The 20,276-nt window shown below is 37.4% G+C and overlaps 2 protein-coding genes across 7 annotated transcripts in view; one reads left to right on the plus strand and one right to left on the minus strand.

The window, feature by feature from the left end:
- The window catches only part of UTRN (utrophin), a 1,623,662-nt gene that overhangs the window by 490,430 nt on the left and 1,112,956 nt on the right, over nt 1-20,276 (minus strand). The window lies entirely within an intron of this gene.
- The window catches only part of EPM2A (EPM2A glucan phosphatase, laforin), a 113,745-nt gene that overhangs the window by 38,820 nt on the left and 54,649 nt on the right, over nt 1-20,276 (plus strand). For 5 of the 6 annotated variants that reach the window (XM_049695385.1, XM_004263881.3, XM_049695388.1 and 2 more), the window contains exon 2: nt 19,593-19,767. In XM_049695385.1, coding sequence (XP_049551342.1) covers nt 19,593-19,767 — 175 coding nt within the window. Of the gene's footprint in view, nt 1-1,665; nt 1,836-19,592; nt 19,768-20,276 lie in introns of all 6 variants that reach the window. The other variant, XM_049695386.1, reaches the window with a different exon arrangement.

Below are 20,276 nucleotides of genomic sequence, written 5' to 3' on the forward strand. Positions count from 1 at the left end.
TTCTAGAGAATTTTTATTTTCATTTATTGTTTTGTTCATCATTGTTTGTTTGCTCTTTAGTTCTTCTATATCCTTGTTAAACGTTTTTTGTATTTTCTCCATTCTATTTCCAAGATTTTGGATCATCTTTATTATCATTACTCTGAATTCTTTTTCAGGTAGACTGCCTATTTCCTCTTCATTTGTTTGGTCTGATGGGTTTTTACCTTGCTCCGTCATCTGCTGTATGTTTCTCTGTCTTCTCATTTTGCTTCACTTACTGTGTTTGGGGTCTCCTCTTTGCAGCCTGCAGGGTCGCAGTTCCCGTTGTTTTTAGTGTCTGCTGCTGGTGGCTAATGTTGTTTCAGTGGTTTGTGTAGGCTTCCTGGTGGAGGGGACTGGTGCCTGTGTTCTGGTGGATGGGGCTGGATCTTGTCTTTCTGGTGGGCAGGACCATGTCCGGTTGTGTTTTGGGGTGCCTGTGACCTTATTATGATTTTAGGCTGGGTTGTGTTCCTGTCTTGGTAGTTGTTTGGCATAGGGTGTCCAGCACTCTAGCTTGCTGGTTGTTGAGTGGAGCTGGGTCTTAGTGTTGAGATGGAGATGTCTGGGAGATCTTTTGCCATTTGATATTACGTGGAGCCTGGAGGTCTCTGGTGGACCAGTGTCCTGTACTTGGCTTTCCCACCTCAGAGACACAGGCCTGGCACCCAGCCAGAGCACCAAGATCCTGTCAGCCACATGGCTCTGAAGAAAAGGGAGAAAAAAAGAAAGAAAGGAAGAAAAAAATAAAATAATATAAAATAAAGTTATTAAAATAAAAATCAAAAAGGAATAAAAAGGAAAGAAAGGAAGAAGAGAGCAACCAAACCAAAAAACAAATCCACCAATTAAAACAAGTGCTAAAAACTGTACTAAAAGAAGAAGAAGAAAAAAAAAAACGGACAGACAGTACCCTAGGACAAATGAAATGGTAAAAGCAAAGTTATACAGACAAAATCACACGAAGAAGCGTACACATACACACTCTCAAAAAGGGAAAAAATATATATAGTTGCTCCCAAAGTCCACCGCCTCAATTTGGGATGATTCGTTGTCTATTCAGGTATTCCACAGATACAGGTACATCAAGTTGATTGGGGAGATTTAATCCGCTGTTCCTGAGGCTGCTGGGAGAGATTTCCCTTTCTCTTCTTTGTTCGCACAGCTCCCGGGGTTCAGCTTTGGATTTGGACCCGCCTCTGCATGTAGGTCACCGGAGGGCATCTGTTCTTCGCTCAGACAGGACGGGGTTAAAGGAGCAGCTGATTCGGGGCTCTGGCTCATGCAGGCCGGTGGGGAGGGAGGGGCACGGCGTGCGGGGCGAGCCTGCGGCGGCAGAGGCCAGCGTGACGTTGCAGCAGCCTGAGGCGCGCCGTGTGTCCTCCCGGGGAAGTTGTCCCTGGATCACGGGACCGCGGCAGTGGCGGGCTGCACAGGCTCCCGGGAGGGGAGGTGTGGATAGTGACCTGTGCTCGCACACAGGCTTCTTGGTGGCGGCAGCAGCAGCCTTAGCGTCTCATGCCCATCTCTGGGGTCCATGCTGATAGCCACGGCTCGCGCCCGTCTCTGGAGCTCGTTTAGGTGGTGCTCTGAATCCCCTCTCCTCAAGCACCCTGAAACAATGGTCTCTTGCCTCTTCGGCAGCTCCAGACTTTCTCCCGGACTCCCTCCCGGCCAGCCGTGGCGCCCTAACCCCCTGCAGGCTGTGTTCACGCCGCCAACCCCAGTCCTCTCCCTGCGCTCCGGCCGAAGTCCGAGCCTCAGCTCGCAGCCCTGCCCGCCCCGGCGGGTGAGCAGACAAGCCTCTCGGACTGGTGCGTGCTGGTCGGGCCTGATCCTCTGGGCGGGAATCTCTCCGCTTTGCCCCCCGCACCCCTGTTGCTGTGCTCTCCTCTGTGGCTTTGAAGCTCCCCCCTCCGCCACCCTCGTCTCCGCCCGCGAAGGGGCTTCTTAGTGTGTGTAAACCTTTCCTCCTTCACAGCTCCTTCCCACTGGTGCAGGTCCCGTCCCTATTCTTTTGTTTCTGTTTTTTCTTTTGGCCTCCCCAGGTATGAGGGGGAGTTTTTTGCCTTTTGGGAAGTCTGAGTTCTTCTGCCAGCGTTCAGTAGGTGTTCTGTGGGAGCTGTTCCACATGTAGGTGTATTTCTGATGTATTTGTGGGGAGGAAGGTGATCTCCACGTCTTACTCTTCCGCCATCTTGAACGTGTCCTCTCTAATCCCTTTTCTACATTCCAAGCTTATATATTCTATTGTCTACAAGACTTTTTCATCTGGATGTCCTGCAAGTACTTTAAACTGAATATATTCAAACCTCAGCTTATAATCAACCTTTGCAAAGCTTGTTTTTCTTTGTTCCCCATTTAAAGACAATATAGCTTAGTTACTCAACTATATGGAAACATATGTACTTCTTAGCCTGGGCTGCCTGCATCATGAGCCCCTGGGGCATTTTCTAGGCCACATCCTTAAAGATCCTGATTTAATAATTCTGGAATTGTCCAGGGAATAAGAATTTGACAATTTCCCCAGGTGCTTTTGATAAGCAAGTGGCTTGGGAAATCACTGCAAGTGCTTCTGCAGTTGCAATATTTCAATCTGCACCCCACCCCTTTTTATCTTCATCTTCCTGCCTCTTGCCAAAGTTTGGTTCCTTTGCATTTCACTGGCCTTCTACAGATCTAATTCCTTTGCATCCCTTCTCTATTCATTCCTTCCTCCATGCTGCTGTTTTCCTAAAGCACAGATTGGATAATAGCCCATGTGTGATTAAAAACTCTTTGATGATTTCTTATTACCTATAAAATAAGTCTGAACTTCTTAGTATGACCTTTCAGGTTCCTTATAATCTGGCAATTATGTATTTTAAAAAATTACTTTTGCCTGTACTTTTCCTGTCACTTCTAAGAAAGTCTAAGTTTCAGCCACCTAGACTCTTATTTTTCTCCAATATTTTATGCAATTCTTTATTAGTGCTGTACCCTTTTCTTGGATTTCTTTCAAAACCATGGCAGTCTTAGATCTGCAACAAACCATGCCACATTATTCCATTGGCTTTGGTGGAATAATATGAAAACCAGTTAGAGGTAACCTCTTGAAATAATTTATATTTATTATATAATTCTTAAGTACAACAAATGATTGTATAATGTAAAATTATTGAATCTGTCTAAAAAAATCTTATGACTAATGCACAACACACACATGCATATATGTACTTCTTGGGATTAGGGATATAGGGGATGAGTTTCTTACTCTCTAAGGGGTGTCTGTCACAGTCCATTGGTGGCATTTGTAGGTAAGGTTGCTTTCTTTTTCTCTGGCAGCTGTCTAGGTTATCAGTGTTGGTTAGATTCAGTATGAAGGTTTTCATTTTAGAGCTTCTGGTCAGAGACTTAACCTTCCAGCATTGGCAGAGAGAAGGAACAATATGCATCCCTCCTGCTAGAGCAAGTGTTTTGAGCTACGAAAATAACATGCAGTTTAGTGAACTCATATATTTTGGTCATATATGTGATTAGGGCACCTGCTGGCTCTGTTGACCCCACTTAACTGGTTGTGGGTTTCACATACATGTAAGTTAAACATCCATTTGAGTTGACACTGGATATAATTTGCATACATCTGGCTCTGATACCCCACCCACTTGGCTATAGTTTTGTGTTTATGTAAATTAAGTAACCCTGCCATGTTGCTTCTGATGAGATATGGTATCCTTCACTGAACACAGGCAGCTTCTGTGAGTTTGTACTGATAAAGTGCTATGTCCAGAACTAAGAGTTGTAATTCATACTTAAAAATATTCTAAATTCCTTTTCTCTGTCTACTTGTTTAATACATACTCATTTATATCTCACATATCTGAAGCATCAATATTCCAAGTCCTCTAGGCTTCTGTGATAACCCTTTCTTTTGATATTTAAGTAAAGTTGCTTGAATTCCCATCCCATATATTGAGGGATCTGACCTCTTTCCTCTGTGTTACCCAGCACCACCTTTTCTCAGCATATTTGGAAAAGTTGGGGTGTGTAGATGATTATCGTTTACCAATATCCACACCATGTCCCTGTGGGAGGATTATTCTTCTTTGCCCTGTTAAAGAAGTATACCTTTGTCACGTGGCTTGCTTTGGTCAATAAAGTGTAAGAGGAAATGATGTGTGTCATTTCCTGTTTTGCCTCACTTTTTTCTCTCTGACAAGAGATTACTATTGATGTTCTAAAAATGATTGCTCTGTCTGATGGTCCCAATATGAAGATATTGGCAATGTGAAGAAGAGCCCTTACTTAGTCAATCTACAATGAGCTCTAGCATGGGAGAGAAGTGCTTTTCTATGCCACTGCTAACTTAGAGTTGTTTGTTATCACAGTATGTCCTAGGATCTAAAACAATGCCAGGCATTTGGCAGGTGTTCATTAAGTACTTGATGAATGAATGAACTTGAACAAGGCAATTTCCCGGTGTCTCGAACTAGTACAGTCATACTCTCTGTCTTCCCATCTTTGATGTGGTCCTGGACTAGTGAGTCTGTAGCACAGGATAGAAATGCACCATTGTCTTAAAGCAACACTTTTTGTAAAAGATCTTTGAGGAAAAAACCTCATTATTTTCAGATTAAAACAGACATGCATATGATATGGAAGAGAGCACAGATTCCACAGAAATTTTAAAAGGAAAAAATACAAGAATTTTTATGACAGTAGGGTTCTGCTTTAATCTATATTCCTATAGATTATATATGCCAGTCTATATATTAGAAATGTTTGAGAAACCCTGATAATCTCTGAGTCTCACTTTCCTCCTCTATGAAATACAGGGTTTGGACAAAGGAAGAGATGTCAGAGTCTCTTTAGGAGGAGCTGTGTGGTGTAAGCAGCAGTGGACTGAGAGCCAGAAGCTTTGGGCTCCAGCGCTTCCTTTGCTGCTGGTTAAGCATAGGACTCAGTCGTCATGGAATCTGCTAGAATCTCAGACTCAGGAAAAAATGTACTCACACGTCTGCTATCTGTCCCACTGAATTTTTTTTTAAGGAATAATATATTTGAAAGTACTTTGAAAATTATTAAGCTCTATTATCCCAATTGAAAAGTGATATGAAATTCTTGGCAATCTTCATTCAAATTTGAAGATTTTATTTATATTTTAAGTCCACTGGGTGGCAGTATTTCACTTTTACTCTACTATAATTTTATAGTTTGCATTAATCTCAAAGAAAAGAATTTAATCACCATCTCATTTTCTCCCAACCTTATCTTTACCCTTTCCCATCCTGTGCACTCCCTATCTCCCAAAACAATTCTGAGAAACTGTTACCATTTGTTTAAAAGTGATTTAATGACATATATGTGAGGACAATCGCAAAGGCTTAGCAATTTATGCAGAACTTTTGCGTCTTTTGGGAAGAAGTGTTAGGTAACCTAATTTTGCTCAGATGTAGGTAAATTAGTTTGATGTAGGTAATTAAAATCAGTAAAATCACCTACAAATATCTTGCCACTGGCTTTTTTTGTGAATGCTTTAACAGTTTTTTTCAATAAACTCATGTAGACGTTTTTGACTGATAATACCACCGATGCTTATTTTATCCTGTGTATCCTAAGATGATAAAGTTGTTATGCTGAATCTTTTGACATCTATGACATGTTTGTGAAACATGTTGTCATGGTTCCATATCAGTTTACTTTGCGTCAGAATTTCTTAGAAAATTAATTCTACAAGATGAGTTACATAGGAAAAGTATACTTGTAAAGCTTGATAAGTTATTCCTTGCTAACTTCTGTTGATATTAAGGCTTCCATATAAGTGATGGTCTAGGTCTACTAGAGCAGTCTTTCCCTGTAGCATGAAAAAAATATAAAGATTCTTTAGCAGTATAATGGATTGCTAGTTTTTAGTTGTAAGGAGACCATCAGTGCAGTTTTAAACTGCCGTAATCACTGCATTCTGCACAAGAGAAAGTAGCTGCTTTGAAAATTAGGCTGTTGAAAAGTTGCTTATAAAATGGTGTGGATAGAGAAATCTTATTTTTAAATGGCTGACATTTGATAGAAAATTTTAATAGTTTTGTGCCAAATAAACTGTTGCTGTTTTCACGGAGGAAAAAAAATGTTAAATAGATAGATGTCTAAACATGAATTGATATGTTAATGAAAATTTCATTTCTTTCTCTTATGGTCATAGTTATGAATCGAATTTCCTCTCTTCTAATATACAGGATAGTGATAAGCTGTTTGCACTGTGTGCATGAACAGTTAAAAAATTTTTTGTGGAAGATGATTCATAGCTTTTTACTGCTTATCGAAAAGATTTACGACCCACAGTAGTTAAAAAAAAAAAAAAACCTCTGGTATTTCATCATCATTACATATTTTAAAGTAGGTTTAAAAATTGTTTTAGAAATTTTACCTCAACAAATATCAATCCTCATTTGTACAAAGGGAAAAAATGGAGGAGCAGTGTATCTTAGTTAAGGATTTTAGAAAAACCTCTCAATTTCTTTGTCTACAGATTAGGAAACGACTGGCTGGCTAATAGATTAGTTAGGTGGATTCATTGCAAGTTGAACAACTGAACCTAAAGTGCTCTGATTAATAAACCAGTAGGAACATGAGGGTGAATGCAACTGGCATTTCACAAGTCAGTTTATTCTAGGTCCTTTCCTGCCAAATCTTTTTATTAGTAATTTAGGAAGCATGCTTATCAATCTTGCTGATGAGAGAAAACTGGGAGAGAGAGTTGCTATTTCATTTGAGAGCAGCAGTCTTGAAAAATATTAAATCCCAAAGTGGGAATAAACCAGTGAGAAGAAATTAATAAAGGTCAAGTCTTGTATTTGCATTAGTAAGTTATTTTATAAAGATAAGAGAACTAGAGAGTTTGCTTTGAGAACAATTCAAAGTGAAAAGATTTGGGAGTTTCAATTAGTTTTGGTTTTAGGGAGAAGTTAGCATGGTTTGGAAAGAGATTGATCAGAATTTGTAAACTAGGTGAGTTGCTGGAAAAAAAATGGGTGATCTTATCTTTGGAACATGTAGGTCTGGACAGAGCTGTTAAAACAATTTGAACTTATTTTAGGGGTATACCTGTTTTGCAAATCAGTAAACAGTTTTGCAAACAGAATAGGAGAGGAAGAGTTGTAAGAGAAGGCTAGTCAAAAGTTCTTATAGAGTTGTCATTGAACACCAACTGTGGTAGGTCCTGGGTTAAATCTTTAAAAGGATCATCTGATTGACTTTCCTCACAACAGCCCTATGACATAGATAGTGCTACAATCCCTTTTCCACAAACAGGAAAACAGAGGCACAGATTGCTTAAATGACTTTCTTAATACTACTTACAAACAGTAAATGGTATAACATGGGATGGAGTCTGAGTCTGGACCTTGAGTCCATGCACTTAACTGTTATAATATACTGCCGTCCTGGGAAAGAGTATTATGCAGCCAACAGAGGAGACTTTCAACAGAGTGGCCACTATCATTACATGCTGCAGGCAGGTAAAGAAAGGTGAAAAATGAATCTGACATGAGATGACTTCATTTAAAGTTTTTTTTCCAGTGGGGTGATGAGGGCAGATGCCAAATTGTAGGCCCCTGAAGACTGAATAGGGAAATGAGGGTATTTGTTGGGAACCAGCCTAGTTAGAAGAAAAATCAGGTTGTCAGAGATGGCGGTGGGGCAGAGACTAAAGGAAAACTTGAAGAGAAAGGATGTGGAGAGATTTAAGGCTAGGAGTGGAAGGGAGGAGAGTCTGTGTGATAGCAAAGAGGTTATACAAGACAGGCACAGTCAAGAACTAGAGAGCCTGTAGTCTCTCTCTCTCTTTTTTTTTTTTGGGGGTGAGGGGATCGTGTATGGGCAATTTTTAAGGTTTTAAAACCTTAAAATGCTTTTAGTTGATTTATTTTCCTGTTGATTTATTTAAAAAGTTTACAATTAAAAATTTAATGCATTGGGTACTATTGAATTAAATCAGGTAGAGACAAGTGCTACCTAAAGAAATGTGGTTTATCTTCCAAAATGATCTGCTGGAGAAAGATGATGTGTTCCAAACCACTACCATTACCATCAGTGGCCTAATTAGCATTTGTTTTCCCCAGCTTTCCCAGGATAGCAGAAATCCTGATTTGTTTTGGTAGCAGTGGGATGAAACATTATTACTTTAATCAGTTATGGTACTCTTATTCATCTTGGCTAACAATTGGTCTAAGGATGACCGTGTTGCCTAGTTCTAGCTAATGAGATGTGAGAAGTCTTTTGGGTGAGGCTCCCAGGAAAGCTTTCAATTTCTCGTGAAAAGGAACAAGGGCGCTTCACTCTTCTTCATGGCTAGTGGAGTGTCAGACATTATGTTTAGAGGTCACCCTTTGAACATGGGTTGACAAGCATGACAACAAAGTCAATGTGTGAAGGATGGCAAAGCAGACATTTAGAAGGCACTTGGTATTTCACCAGTTCTGGACTGCCTGGCTTTGCACCTCTTGTTACATGAGAGATATATGTGTATTTGTTGAAGTCACTGTTAGTCAGTTTTCCTGTTGCTTGTAGTCAGATGAAGGACTCAGAGAAGCAAAATTCTTCATCAACGCTTTCTTATACACGTGTAGTTTATGGCTTTGGTAAATTTTAAGATAATCTACCTAATTGACACTTGTCTTTTTACAGCCTATATGTCTCATTAAAAAGGTTTTAATCTGGCTTATCAATTTCAGAAACAATTTAGTCTTTAAAACTGTTTGACCACTTTATTCAATTAGCTGTTCATTTCTAGTTTCTTTTCAGTAACTAGAGCAGTGCCTCTGTGATGTTTACATCAGCTGTATCTCTATACTATCAAAAAAATATTTTTGCCATGGAAGAAACCAAAGCATGAAGCAGAGATGGTTTTCACATCAGATCTAGATCAGCTCAAGGGAATGTCTCATTAAACCATTTAGTCCACATTCTAGAAAATCATAATTGAAGAGAGATTTCATGCCAAAGCATTTACTTACTATGAAACTACTAAAATGCCTGTCTGCTGGGTGAGCTGGGTTAGGATGGAGTTAAATGTAAAATAATCCTCAATGTTCTTCAGAGTTCCTGGGATGAATATGACTATTTTATGTTCTTTGCATCCAAATGTTGGACACTTGAGATATGGCTACTAGGGAAGGTATTGCCTTCTACCTCAGCATTATTTGACTTAAAGTACACAAAGATAGGTGACGTGAGAGCTTTTGTCGTGGGCTTCACAGTATGTCAAATGAAGTAGTGAAATTTGGTTAGAGGAATTTGCTTCATATAGTGAGTCTAATATTAATATAGATGCTCTATTTTTATAGTGTGACTTGGATTTGTGTTCAGACAATGAAACACAATGAAATTTCTAGTCAATTCTGAGAGTGCTATGGAGAGAAAAATTGACCTGACAATTTAACAACAGAAGTCTAGACACTATTATAAAAATTATTTAAATGACAGTAGGAAAATCAACATTAAAAATTATTAGAGAAATCAAATAAAAATACATTAAACACATGAATAAACATCTCTGCATGTGACTATAGAAAGTAAACGCAGTATGTAGAAATATATCCAATTATGCAGAGATGGAGCATTTTAATATTCCCATCTTGTTTAATCCCTTGAGTCATGGCATTATTAGCTACCAAAAGATTTGATCACTTCAAATCAGGTGGTCAAATCTTTTGGCTTCTCTCTAGATTATCATCACATTGAATGAATTATTAATAATTCAGTCTTGATGCTTTGAGTAAGCCTGTTAAGAACAATCTAAGTTTCAGATTTTCTCTAAAAATTATATAAAAAGGAGAGCTCTGTTATTGTATTTAATTTTAAGTGGAAGCATAATTGCCTGGTCATGACATTTTGGGGATGTTTTTAAAGAGAATCTTCAATCTCTGAGATGCTTCCCATTTTAAGATGTGTGTATCCTCATGAATCACTAATTAATGTAAATTGTCTGCAATAAAAAAAGTCGGACTTCCTAAATAATGGTTAGAAAAGTGGTAATTCTCTTGTTTGCTTTTCCAAGTCATGAAATCCAGTTGTTTTACAGTGCTTGCTTTAGAATTTGGTAAGTAATATGAACTCCCTATGAGTCCATATTATGTTGTCACTTTACCCACTGAAGTAAACATTTGTTCTTGTTATCTGTTTTCTTCTTCGAATCATACTCATTCATGCATTGTTGTGCTCTTTGTTATATATCTAAAGCATACTCTGTTGTCATCACAGTTTGAGACCCATTCCCTTTATCACAAAACGTTTCTCAGTAGATGTAGCTCATACTGATACTCTATTTTAGTCTTCTATATCCATGTACACACCGCAAATCTATCATAGTTTCCTAGTGAGCCAATTACTCCTTAAAATAAATCTCAACATAGCATTCCAGTCATCATACACTGAAAAATGTCATTGGAGATGCAGCTTATTTGCAGTCCTTGAACAGTCTGCTCATGTATCAGTGTCCTGAGTAGTTTTAAAATTATTTTCACCATTTAGTTTAGTTTTGTTTCATTCACTAATTGCTTTGTGTAACCTTTGTCTAATCAACAATAGTCAATTCATTGTGACAATCATGTTTTAAATTTCATTTGTCTACCTCAGTTTACCACAGGACTGGATATACAACAAGCTCTCAATAATACTTGGATATTAACCGGATTAAATTCTAGAATATTTCGCATATATGAGTGCATTAGTCTGTTCAGACTGCTATAACAAAATACCATAGACTGGGTGCCTTAAGTTACAGAAATTAATTTTCTCACAGTTCTGAAAGTTAGAAGTTCCAGGTCAGGGGGCCAGCAGATTTGGTTTCCGGTGAGGACTCTTTTCCTGGCTTGCAGATGGCTGCCTTCTCACTGTGTCCTTTCCTCTTTGCCTGCATGTAGAGAAAGATCTCTGGTTTCTCTTCCCCTTCTTATAAGGACACCAGTCCTATTGGTTTAGGGCCCCAACCTTATGATCTCATTTAACTTGAATTCCCTCCCTAACAGCCCTATATCCAGCTACAGGCACATTGGGGATTAGAGCTTCAACACATAAATTTTGGGGGTACATAATTTAGTTCATAACAATGAGATATTAAATTATTAGTAAATCTTTAAGAAAAGAACTGTTGAATTTTGCTTTTCCCATAACCATTTTAAAATTATATTTCTTCAACCTAGCTTGATCTAAGCCTCCACTTCACCTATATCTTCTTATAATCATGGAAATTTTCCCTTCTAATGTTTTCTGCTCTGTATGGTTTGGCAGGTGTTAAGTTTTTTTTTTTAATCCTTAGCTGGAACTGATCAAGCCTCTTTGGGGAGTTTTACCTAAAAGATCCCCTCTGGAGACTTGGTAGAGAGTGAACCCAAGGCTAAGCTTTATTAATCACTCCTGCTGTTCCTGTTTTCCGCACACCTCAAGCTCACCTTTGAGACAACCAACACATCACACCTGCCTACTAAACAACCATCTCAAGGACTTTTGTCGTCTCATAGCATTTGAAGAATATGTGAATCGTTTTAAGTCTGATTATTAATGAGAGCAAGTGAGGCCAGACCTATTATGTACAAAGCTTGGAGACCCCTGACTTGTGGTTCTATCAAGTAATTGTCTAAATTTTGACTGAAAGGGTTAGACAGTGTACAGATTTACAGAAAGGATGATGCTTATGTATCACATTTCAACTTACTATTCGCCATAAAAATAATGATCACCAATAATAATCAGTTTTTTACCTTGAAAGACAGTCACACACACATATACATATTTGCATGCATGCACGCACACACACACACACACGCGCGCGCGCACACACACACACACACACACACACACACACACACACACACCCTGAGTCAGATGTTTGATTCGTTACCGTAATCATCCTGTCACATTTGATGTTTTCCTTTCTGGTCCTCCAAACTCTAGCCTCCTTAACAATAATATTTTCTTATCTATTGTAGAAAAACCTTATTATCTCCAAATCTATTTCCTATTTTCATCATTGCTAAGTGTCTTTGTAGTCATTATAATTATTTTAAACCAAAACTCTTGGAGTTCTTTCCTGAATTTGTTGGATTGTTTTGTATTGGATTTTTCCTAGGAGTTATTTTAGCTTTAACTTTTGGCATGGCACTTGACTATATACACCTCCTATTATTTTAATGCAATATTATTATATAGAAACTGGACTTTTGTCTACATACCTACCTGAGTTAGTATAGAATTTTTTTCATACCCGCAGGTAGTCATTGATTTCCTAATTTTCATTAGCCAAATTTCATTTTTTTACCATTAGCATGAAGTGTTGTCTACTTAACTCTTTGCATTTAAGGGTTTTGCGTTCTTATAATCAAATGAGATAAAAATCTTGTAAATCAAAATATTCTTCCTAAATCTTGTATTATTTATTATTTTCTTATTAGCTTTCCTTGTTTTCTTTCTTAAAATTTTATTTATTTATTTATTTATTTGCGGTACACAGGCCTCTCACTGTTGTGGCCTCTCCCGTTGTGGAGCACAGGCTCCGGACGCGCAGGCTCAGCGGCCATGGCTCACGGGCCCAGCTGCTCCGCGGCATGTGGGATCTTCCCGGACCGGGGCACGAACCCGTGTCCCCTGCATCGGCAGGCGGACTCTCAACCACTGCGCCACCAGGGAAGCCCCTTAAAATTTTATTTTGTTGTGTGTGTACAGATTCTGAAAGCTTGTAAAGACTGTATAATTACATAAGTTAGATTTTAACTGTGGTCTTCCTCCTTATGACATCTATATATCTAAATATCTATACATCTATATATCTATGTTTATCTATCTAAGTCCCTGTTCGTATAGATTGGGGAGGATGGAACCCTCTCTAAGATGCCTGTGTAGGAGGGAAGGTTTAAATCCTCCTGTAAGGATTTACATTTGCTTTCCTGCTTCTGCTCTGCTTAGCAGATAAAGCTTCTTGTTGCCCTGTTATACATCATCAACACAGGCAAGAAATTGAGTTTTTAAATAAATTTTCATTAATGGACTATCCTCTCTGTCTCTCCACGCAAGAAATTTGTGTGTGAATGCAGTAGGTTGAATTGAAGGTTGGGTGGGAGGAGTAGAGAGGAATATTACAGAAAGGCAAAAACAATTTTAAATTAAGTATTAAAATGCTTGCCTTTACCTGCTCTCTGGTGCTCTCATGACCAATGTGTTTGATTACTCACTTTATGTAGTTTGCCGGCTGCATCTTGCCTTCTCTCTTCTCTTTCTCCATCTCACCTTTCCTTCTCCTTCTCAATCTTCACACCATTTTTCCCCATCTTCTCCTTTGTTGATCGCACCTGTGTCCTCTATTCTATCATGCAGTTTACCTGTCTCCCATTGCTACTCCCAAACTCAGCTATTTTCTACCGTTGCATACTGCAATTTACCGAAGTGCTCAAGCGGAACAGGATCCACTCTCTTAAAGAGGCAGTTGGTTGAACAAAAAGATTTTTTGCATTTTAGTTTGTTTTGCTTTTGCCGTTGGAACAGAAAATCAAAATACCAGAGTTGGTAATGATTATACCATATTTGTACAACTTTATGCACCAATAGTTTCTGAAGTAGTAAGTAACAGATGGGGCATGCGAGAGATCTGATTTGGGTGAATTACTAGCTAAAATTAGAGATTAATGTGTTAGGTTCAAAATTGATGTTCATGTGCTGGAAATAAAAACTGCAAGGTAATTAAACTCCAAAGAGGATAGATTCAAATAAAATAATATATGCAAAATAATTAGAATTTTAATTTTAAGTAGACTACACTATCCAATAGATTTTCCTTGTCCAATATAATTTCAAACCTTCTGAGTTTATAAAAAAAGTCATTTTTAACTTGAACTTTCAAACTTATAGAACTATTTAAAATAATGTGTTAGTCCAGATTTTAAAAATTTTGAGGTTTCTTACTTCTCTGTCTTTAATTGGAGTGGCAGAAAGCAGGCCTCTTACTCCTTCACATTTATTTGCTTTATTTTAACTTACCTAACTTGCTTCAGTGAACAAATAATATTATGGCCAAATCTGCTCTAAGGAAATAGGTGTTCATTGTTAATTAAACCAACCGTTTTCTGCCAATAACACATGTTAGTTTATCCTGCCTTAGTGAGTTGTTTGTATGTTTATTTATTTTAAATTAATACTAATGAATGACTGGCAATGGGGGGCTCCAATGGAACAGATAATTCACCTCCTACAGGCTCCCTCCCCACCCCCATCCCCCCTCCAAAGAAGCCACAAAGTTACTCCTTTAACCTTGTTACAACACAGCCAACTGACTCCTTTATGAGGTAGAAGAGACCTGGAAAAGTCAACTGAACTTCTAGGCATAAATGATTACTGTGGTAGTAAACAATGTGTTATACATTGTACTCTTAGGCCAGTCCTATGGAAAAGAAAGTGGGTTGGAAACTTAAAAATTCTCCAGTCTATTTGGAAAAAACAGACAAACCAAGATTTATTTATTTTTTAATTAAACTTTTTATTTTGAAGTAATTGTATATTCACATGCAATTGTAAGAAATAATACAGAAAGATCCTGTGTATCTTTTACCAGTTCCCTCAATGGTAACATTTTCATCACCACAGGGATCTCCCATGTTCCTGTTTTCTAGCCTCACCTACTTTCTTCCTTCCCCAACCTCTAACCCCAGGCAACCACTAAACTGTTCTCCATCTCTATAATTTTTTTTTTTCAAGAATGTTATATAAATGGCATTATACAGTATGTGGAATTGGCATTTTTTTCACTCAGCATAAGTTTTTGGAGATTCACCTAGGTTATTGCATTATCAATAGGCCATTCCTTTTTTTGGCTAAATTATGGTATCCGATGTACCACAATTTGTTAAATCATTCAATCACTAAAGACATCTTAACACTTTTTCTGTGTTTTGTTTTGTAGATTCCACATTTAAGTGAGATCATATAGTACTTGTCTTTCTCTGTCTTATTTATTTCATTTAGCATAATGCCTTCAAGGTCCATCCACGTTGCACTGATACTTTTGGCACCATATAGTTTCCCTCCCCATCTCTGATTTTCTTTGCTCTGAGGTTCTACTTTACATGATAATAATATAACCATTTCTGCTTTCTTTTAATTAATGTTTGCATGGTGCATTTTTTTCTATACTTTTACTTTCCACTTACCTGTATAATTTGAAGTGAGTTTCTTCTGGGCAGCAAATAGCTGGTTCATTAAAAAAAAATCTGTTCTGACAATCTCTGTATTTTAATGTGTATTTATTTAGACAGTTTACATTTAACGACATTATTGGTATGTTAGGACTTAAGTTTGCTATTTTATTTTTTGTTTCTGAGGTTTTTTTTTCTCTCTCTGTTTCCTTTCTCTGCCTTCTTATGGCAATATGGTTCATACTTAAACATTTTTTAGAATTCCGTTTTGATTTACCTACATTATACAAACATAACTTGTCATAGTTAACTGGTTTCATCATTTTGACAGTTTAAATGAATTGGAGGAATCTTATTTCCCTCTTTATTTCTTTGCCCTTCTCCATATAACTGCCTTAAATATTTCCGCTACATCCATGTAGGGCCACATCAGAGAGCATTGTAGTTTTTATTAGAAACTCACGAGGAGAAAGAAAGTCTATTGTATTTACCCATATTTTCTTACCGTGTTCTTCTTTCCTGATGTTCAACAATTTCCTTTCTGTTTATAGAGATCTTCTGTTTAGCCATTTTTTTTGAGAAGCCTACTGACATTAGAATGGTTGTTTTCCTAAATTGTTATTTTTCTCTGGCTACTTTCAAGATTTTTCTTTGCATTTAGTTTTCAGAAATTTAATTATGATGTATTGTGGCATGGATTTCTTTTTGTTTACCCTGTTTGGAGTTTGTGCAACTTCCTGAACCTGTAGATTTATGCTTATTGGCAAATTTGGAAAGTTTTGAGACATTATTTTTCTCAAATATTTTTCCACCATACCCTCTTTCTCATCTCTTTTTAGGACTCCAATTACTGGAATGTTACATCTTTTGTTATAGTCTCACAGGTCCCTAAGTCTCTGTTCTCTTTTTTTTTTTTAATCTGTTTTCTCTCTGTTGCTTAGATTGGGTAATTTCTGTTGTTCTATCTTGCAGCTTGCTAATTCTTTCCTTTGTCCCCTCCATTCTGCTCTCCCCTGAAGTTATTATTTCAATTGTTAATACTGATATTTTTCAGTTCTAAAATTCCATTTAGTTCTTATTTCCATCTTCTATTTCTTTGCTGAGACTTCGTGATTTTTCATTTGTTTCAAATGTGTTCAGTGGATTGTTGAAGCTTAAAATCTTTGTCAGATGGTTCTAACATCTCTGTCATCTTGATGTTAGCATCTTTTGAGCTTTTCTTTTTTCATTCAGTTTGAGATCATTGTGATTCTTGATATAATGAGTGACTTTGTATTGAAACCTCGACATTCTGAGTATTATATGAGACTGTACATCTTATCAAACCCCTTTTGGTTTAACTGGGTTCCTCTGATGCTGCTCCAGCAGGAGAGTGGGGGTACCACCTCATTACCCAGGTTCCTCACCCAATCTGCATTGAGAGCTGGAGGGATTGGATGCCTTATTACTACTGAATGGGTTGGGAGTCCCTGCTCTCCCTACACCTGCACTGATACCTCCCTGGCTGAGAGAGATAGATGTGTCTTGTTACTTCTCCTAAAACATGTATGTGTAAAAATGAATAATTCAGAAAACTAATTCTAGGAATGAAGAATTCTTAGGAAGTCAATGTTATATACATACTTTTGCTTGAACAGTGTAATTTATGTATATTTGAGCTCCTTGATAATTAAATTTATTTAAGTTATAACATTTAAATTGTTGTAAGCCTCTTATACTGAACAGTAAGAGCCATAGATATTATTCTTTTATTACTAAAAAGTAATACCTTCCCTTTGTAGCAAATCCAATGGATTCAAAATAGTTGAAAGTAGTCCTTCCATCCCAATTACATTCTTCAGATGTAACTACTGTTAACAGTCAGACATGCATCCATCAAGTTTTTAGTCTATGTTTACAGTTTCAATCATGCTCTCCACCTCATTTACTCACTTCTAGTTTTCCTCTCCAGCTTCTCTTTCTGTGCCTCCTTTGTAAGCTCATCCTTCTGTCCAGCTTTTAAATGTTGAGATGCTTTTAAACTTGGTTCTAGAAGGCTTTTCTTCTCAATCAATATTGTTTTTCGGGGCTTCCCTGGTGGCGGAGAGGTTAAGAATCCGCCTCCCAATGCAGGGGACATGAGTTTAAGCCCTGGTCTGGGAAGATCCCACATGACACAGAGCAACTAAGCCCGTGCACCACAACTACTGAGCCTGTGCTGTAGAGCCCATGAGCCAAAACTACTGAAGCCCGCACACCTAGAGCCCGTGATCCGCAACAAGAGAAGCCACCACAGTGAGAAGCCCATGCACCGCAACGAAGAGTAGTCCCTGCTTGCCGCAACTAGAGCAAAGCCCTTGCGCAGCAATGAAGACCCAACACAGCCAAAAATAAATGAATAAATAAAAATTAAAAATAAAAGAATGTATAAAGTATTGTTTTTCTTTGTGACTCACCTATATCCTTGTCTCAATTACCATCTATACTTAGATGACTCATAAACTTATTTTTCTAGTTTAGATCTCTGGTCTGAGTGTCAAGTCAATAACTCTAACTCTCTACTTGACATCTCCTTTTGTATCTAAATAGCACTTCAAGCCCCAAATGCCAAAACCAGATTGATGATCTTTCCTTGCAACTCTTCCAGATTTCACATCTCAGTGACTGGTACCACTATATATTGAGTTGTATTTGCCAGAAGCCTAGGAGTCATTATTGGTTCCCTTTTTTCTTCACCTCCCATATCAAATTAATCACCAAGTCCTGTGGCTTTTCCCTGCTGAATCTTCCCACTCCTTTCCATTTCTACATCCAAGCTTTTACCATCTCTTTCCTGGGTTAATGCAGTATTTTCCTAAATGGACTTTCTATTTCTAATCTCATTGTGCTTGAATTAATATTTTACTCTATAACCAGAGAGATATTTTCAAAATAAAAATGTGGTCATGTCACCTGTCTGCTTAAAATATTTTAATGTTTCATTGCTCTTATGGGAAATACCTAAATCTTTAACATGACTTAGTATAATGCCTGTCATATAGTGAACATTCAATAAATATTTGTGGAAAAATGTATAGATGAACTTACGTAGTTTACAGTATTGCTATTAAAATAGTATTGCCACACACACATATGTATCTATGTATCTTTCTTTAATCTTATATTTCTGTTGGATATACTTCTAGAACTGAAATTGCTAGTATAGTTTGATTTTCATCTATTAAATATCAAGGTTAATAGGGCAGTTACAAGGTGTAGTGCCTTGTAGCCATCAAGAGAAAAAGAGGAGTCTGAGCTGGGAAGATCAATGATGATGTACTAAAGGAGCCATCCTGTACCTTCTATCTGATGGAAGGGAGTTACATTCTAAAGAAATGCCCAATGACTTAAGGATTTTTTAAAAGAGATTTTATGCCAAATAACCTTAGGTAAAATGTTTTGTAAGATAGAGCAAGGAACAAATGAGTCGAATCTTCATATTCATAATAAATGTGACTTTTCCCGTTTTATTTTGCTTACATGTTTTTCTTATAAATGACAATATATGGAAATTAGGTAATTTAAGGAAAAGAATTATTTGAAATGGGGTGGTCACATAAGGGCTAATAAAAATAATGTACAAATTATAATTTTCATAGAAAGAAAAGGTCTGTTTACTAGTGTAGTTGATACTGGGGAGAATTGTGATATCGGCGAGTAGTGTTTTCAGAGACATGTTCTTCTGTCTCTGCCTCTTTTGCTCCACTCACTGGAAAGAGGATGTGTGTCTTGGTGCTTGTGAAGTAGGCAGAAAACAGCATGAAGGTGTCAGGTGCCTGAAAGTTGGGGTCTAGGGGTATCTGTTTACTGATAGCTCTGCACTTATTAGTTCTGTGACCCTGGACAAGCTAGTTAATCTCTGTGATACTTAGTTTTCCCATTTGAAGATAATACTAACCACTGATTTACATGCAAACTGGATTGGATGTGATATTTGTTTTATTATTTATTAATGTGTTTTTTAAAATTGATTGCTTAAGCTGATACTGAAACACTTTATTACTGATTTTAGTCATAAATTTCCATACCAGGAAGATAAAAGTATGCAGCGCAGGGACATTAATGGCTTTAAAAACCCTTTTCAGCAGCTTATCAGGCTACAAAATGACTCACAACAGGCTCTTAAGGCACTGAAAGGTCCCAAGAAATTCTGAGTTAATATGCTTTTGGAAATATTCATGTATTCAAAGGGAGCATAGGACTCTATGAAATTCACAAGTAACTCTACAAATTGTTACTGTGTTCCCTATTACTCTAGTCTATTTTTGTTTATACTGAAATCTGTAGATTATGCAGCTTTGTATTTATTTTCATCTTACTATTAATTTTGCATCAGCAACTCTGTGGCTGTTTAAGCAAAACATTGATGTAATTGTTTGTCATTTCTTCTTGTTTTAGGCAATGGGCCTCACCACGACCGTTGCTGTATTTATAATGAAAACAACTTGGTGGATGGTGTTTACTGTCTCCCAATAGGACACTGGATTGAGGCCACTGGGCACACCAATGAGATGAAGCACACAACAGACTTCTATTTTAATATTGCAGGCCACCAAGCCATGCATTATTCAAGGTAAAAATAGTGCCATGTTTATAAGCATAGAAGTAGGACAAGGGTAGCATTAGGACAATGGAAGTATTCACTGTGTGTAAAACTGCAGTATCTCCCTTTGGAGGGTTATATAGGCCTGCAGTGCTTTGAGGAGGTAAATTACAGTGAATTACTGTGTGAGATTTTCTGGTTCTAGATGTGAAGGATCCTTTTTATAGAATTCTTTTATTAAGTATACACCCTGGCATCAACATATTTTGACCAGACAGTACTTTACCAATCTTTGTACTTACATAGTGGATTAAAAATAAAAACCAGACTAAAATATCATAAATCAGCATTTGTATCTTTTATGCTACAGACCAGCTGTGAAACAAAAATTGCTGTCTCTTTATAAAATATTATCCAAATAAACATATGTGAAAATCTAGACATAAAACTAGATAGGATGTGATCATCTGCTCTATTACTGGGAGGGCTAAAAAGTGCCTTCGGTTTTTTAAGTAAAAATAAAAGAAACATTTTTCATT

This window comes from Orcinus orca, chromosome 12 (assembly GCF_937001465.1).
Source record: "Orcinus orca chromosome 12, mOrcOrc1.1, whole genome shotgun sequence".
NCBI classification, from domain to species: Eukaryota; Metazoa; Chordata; class Mammalia; order Artiodactyla; family Delphinidae; genus Orcinus; species Orcinus orca.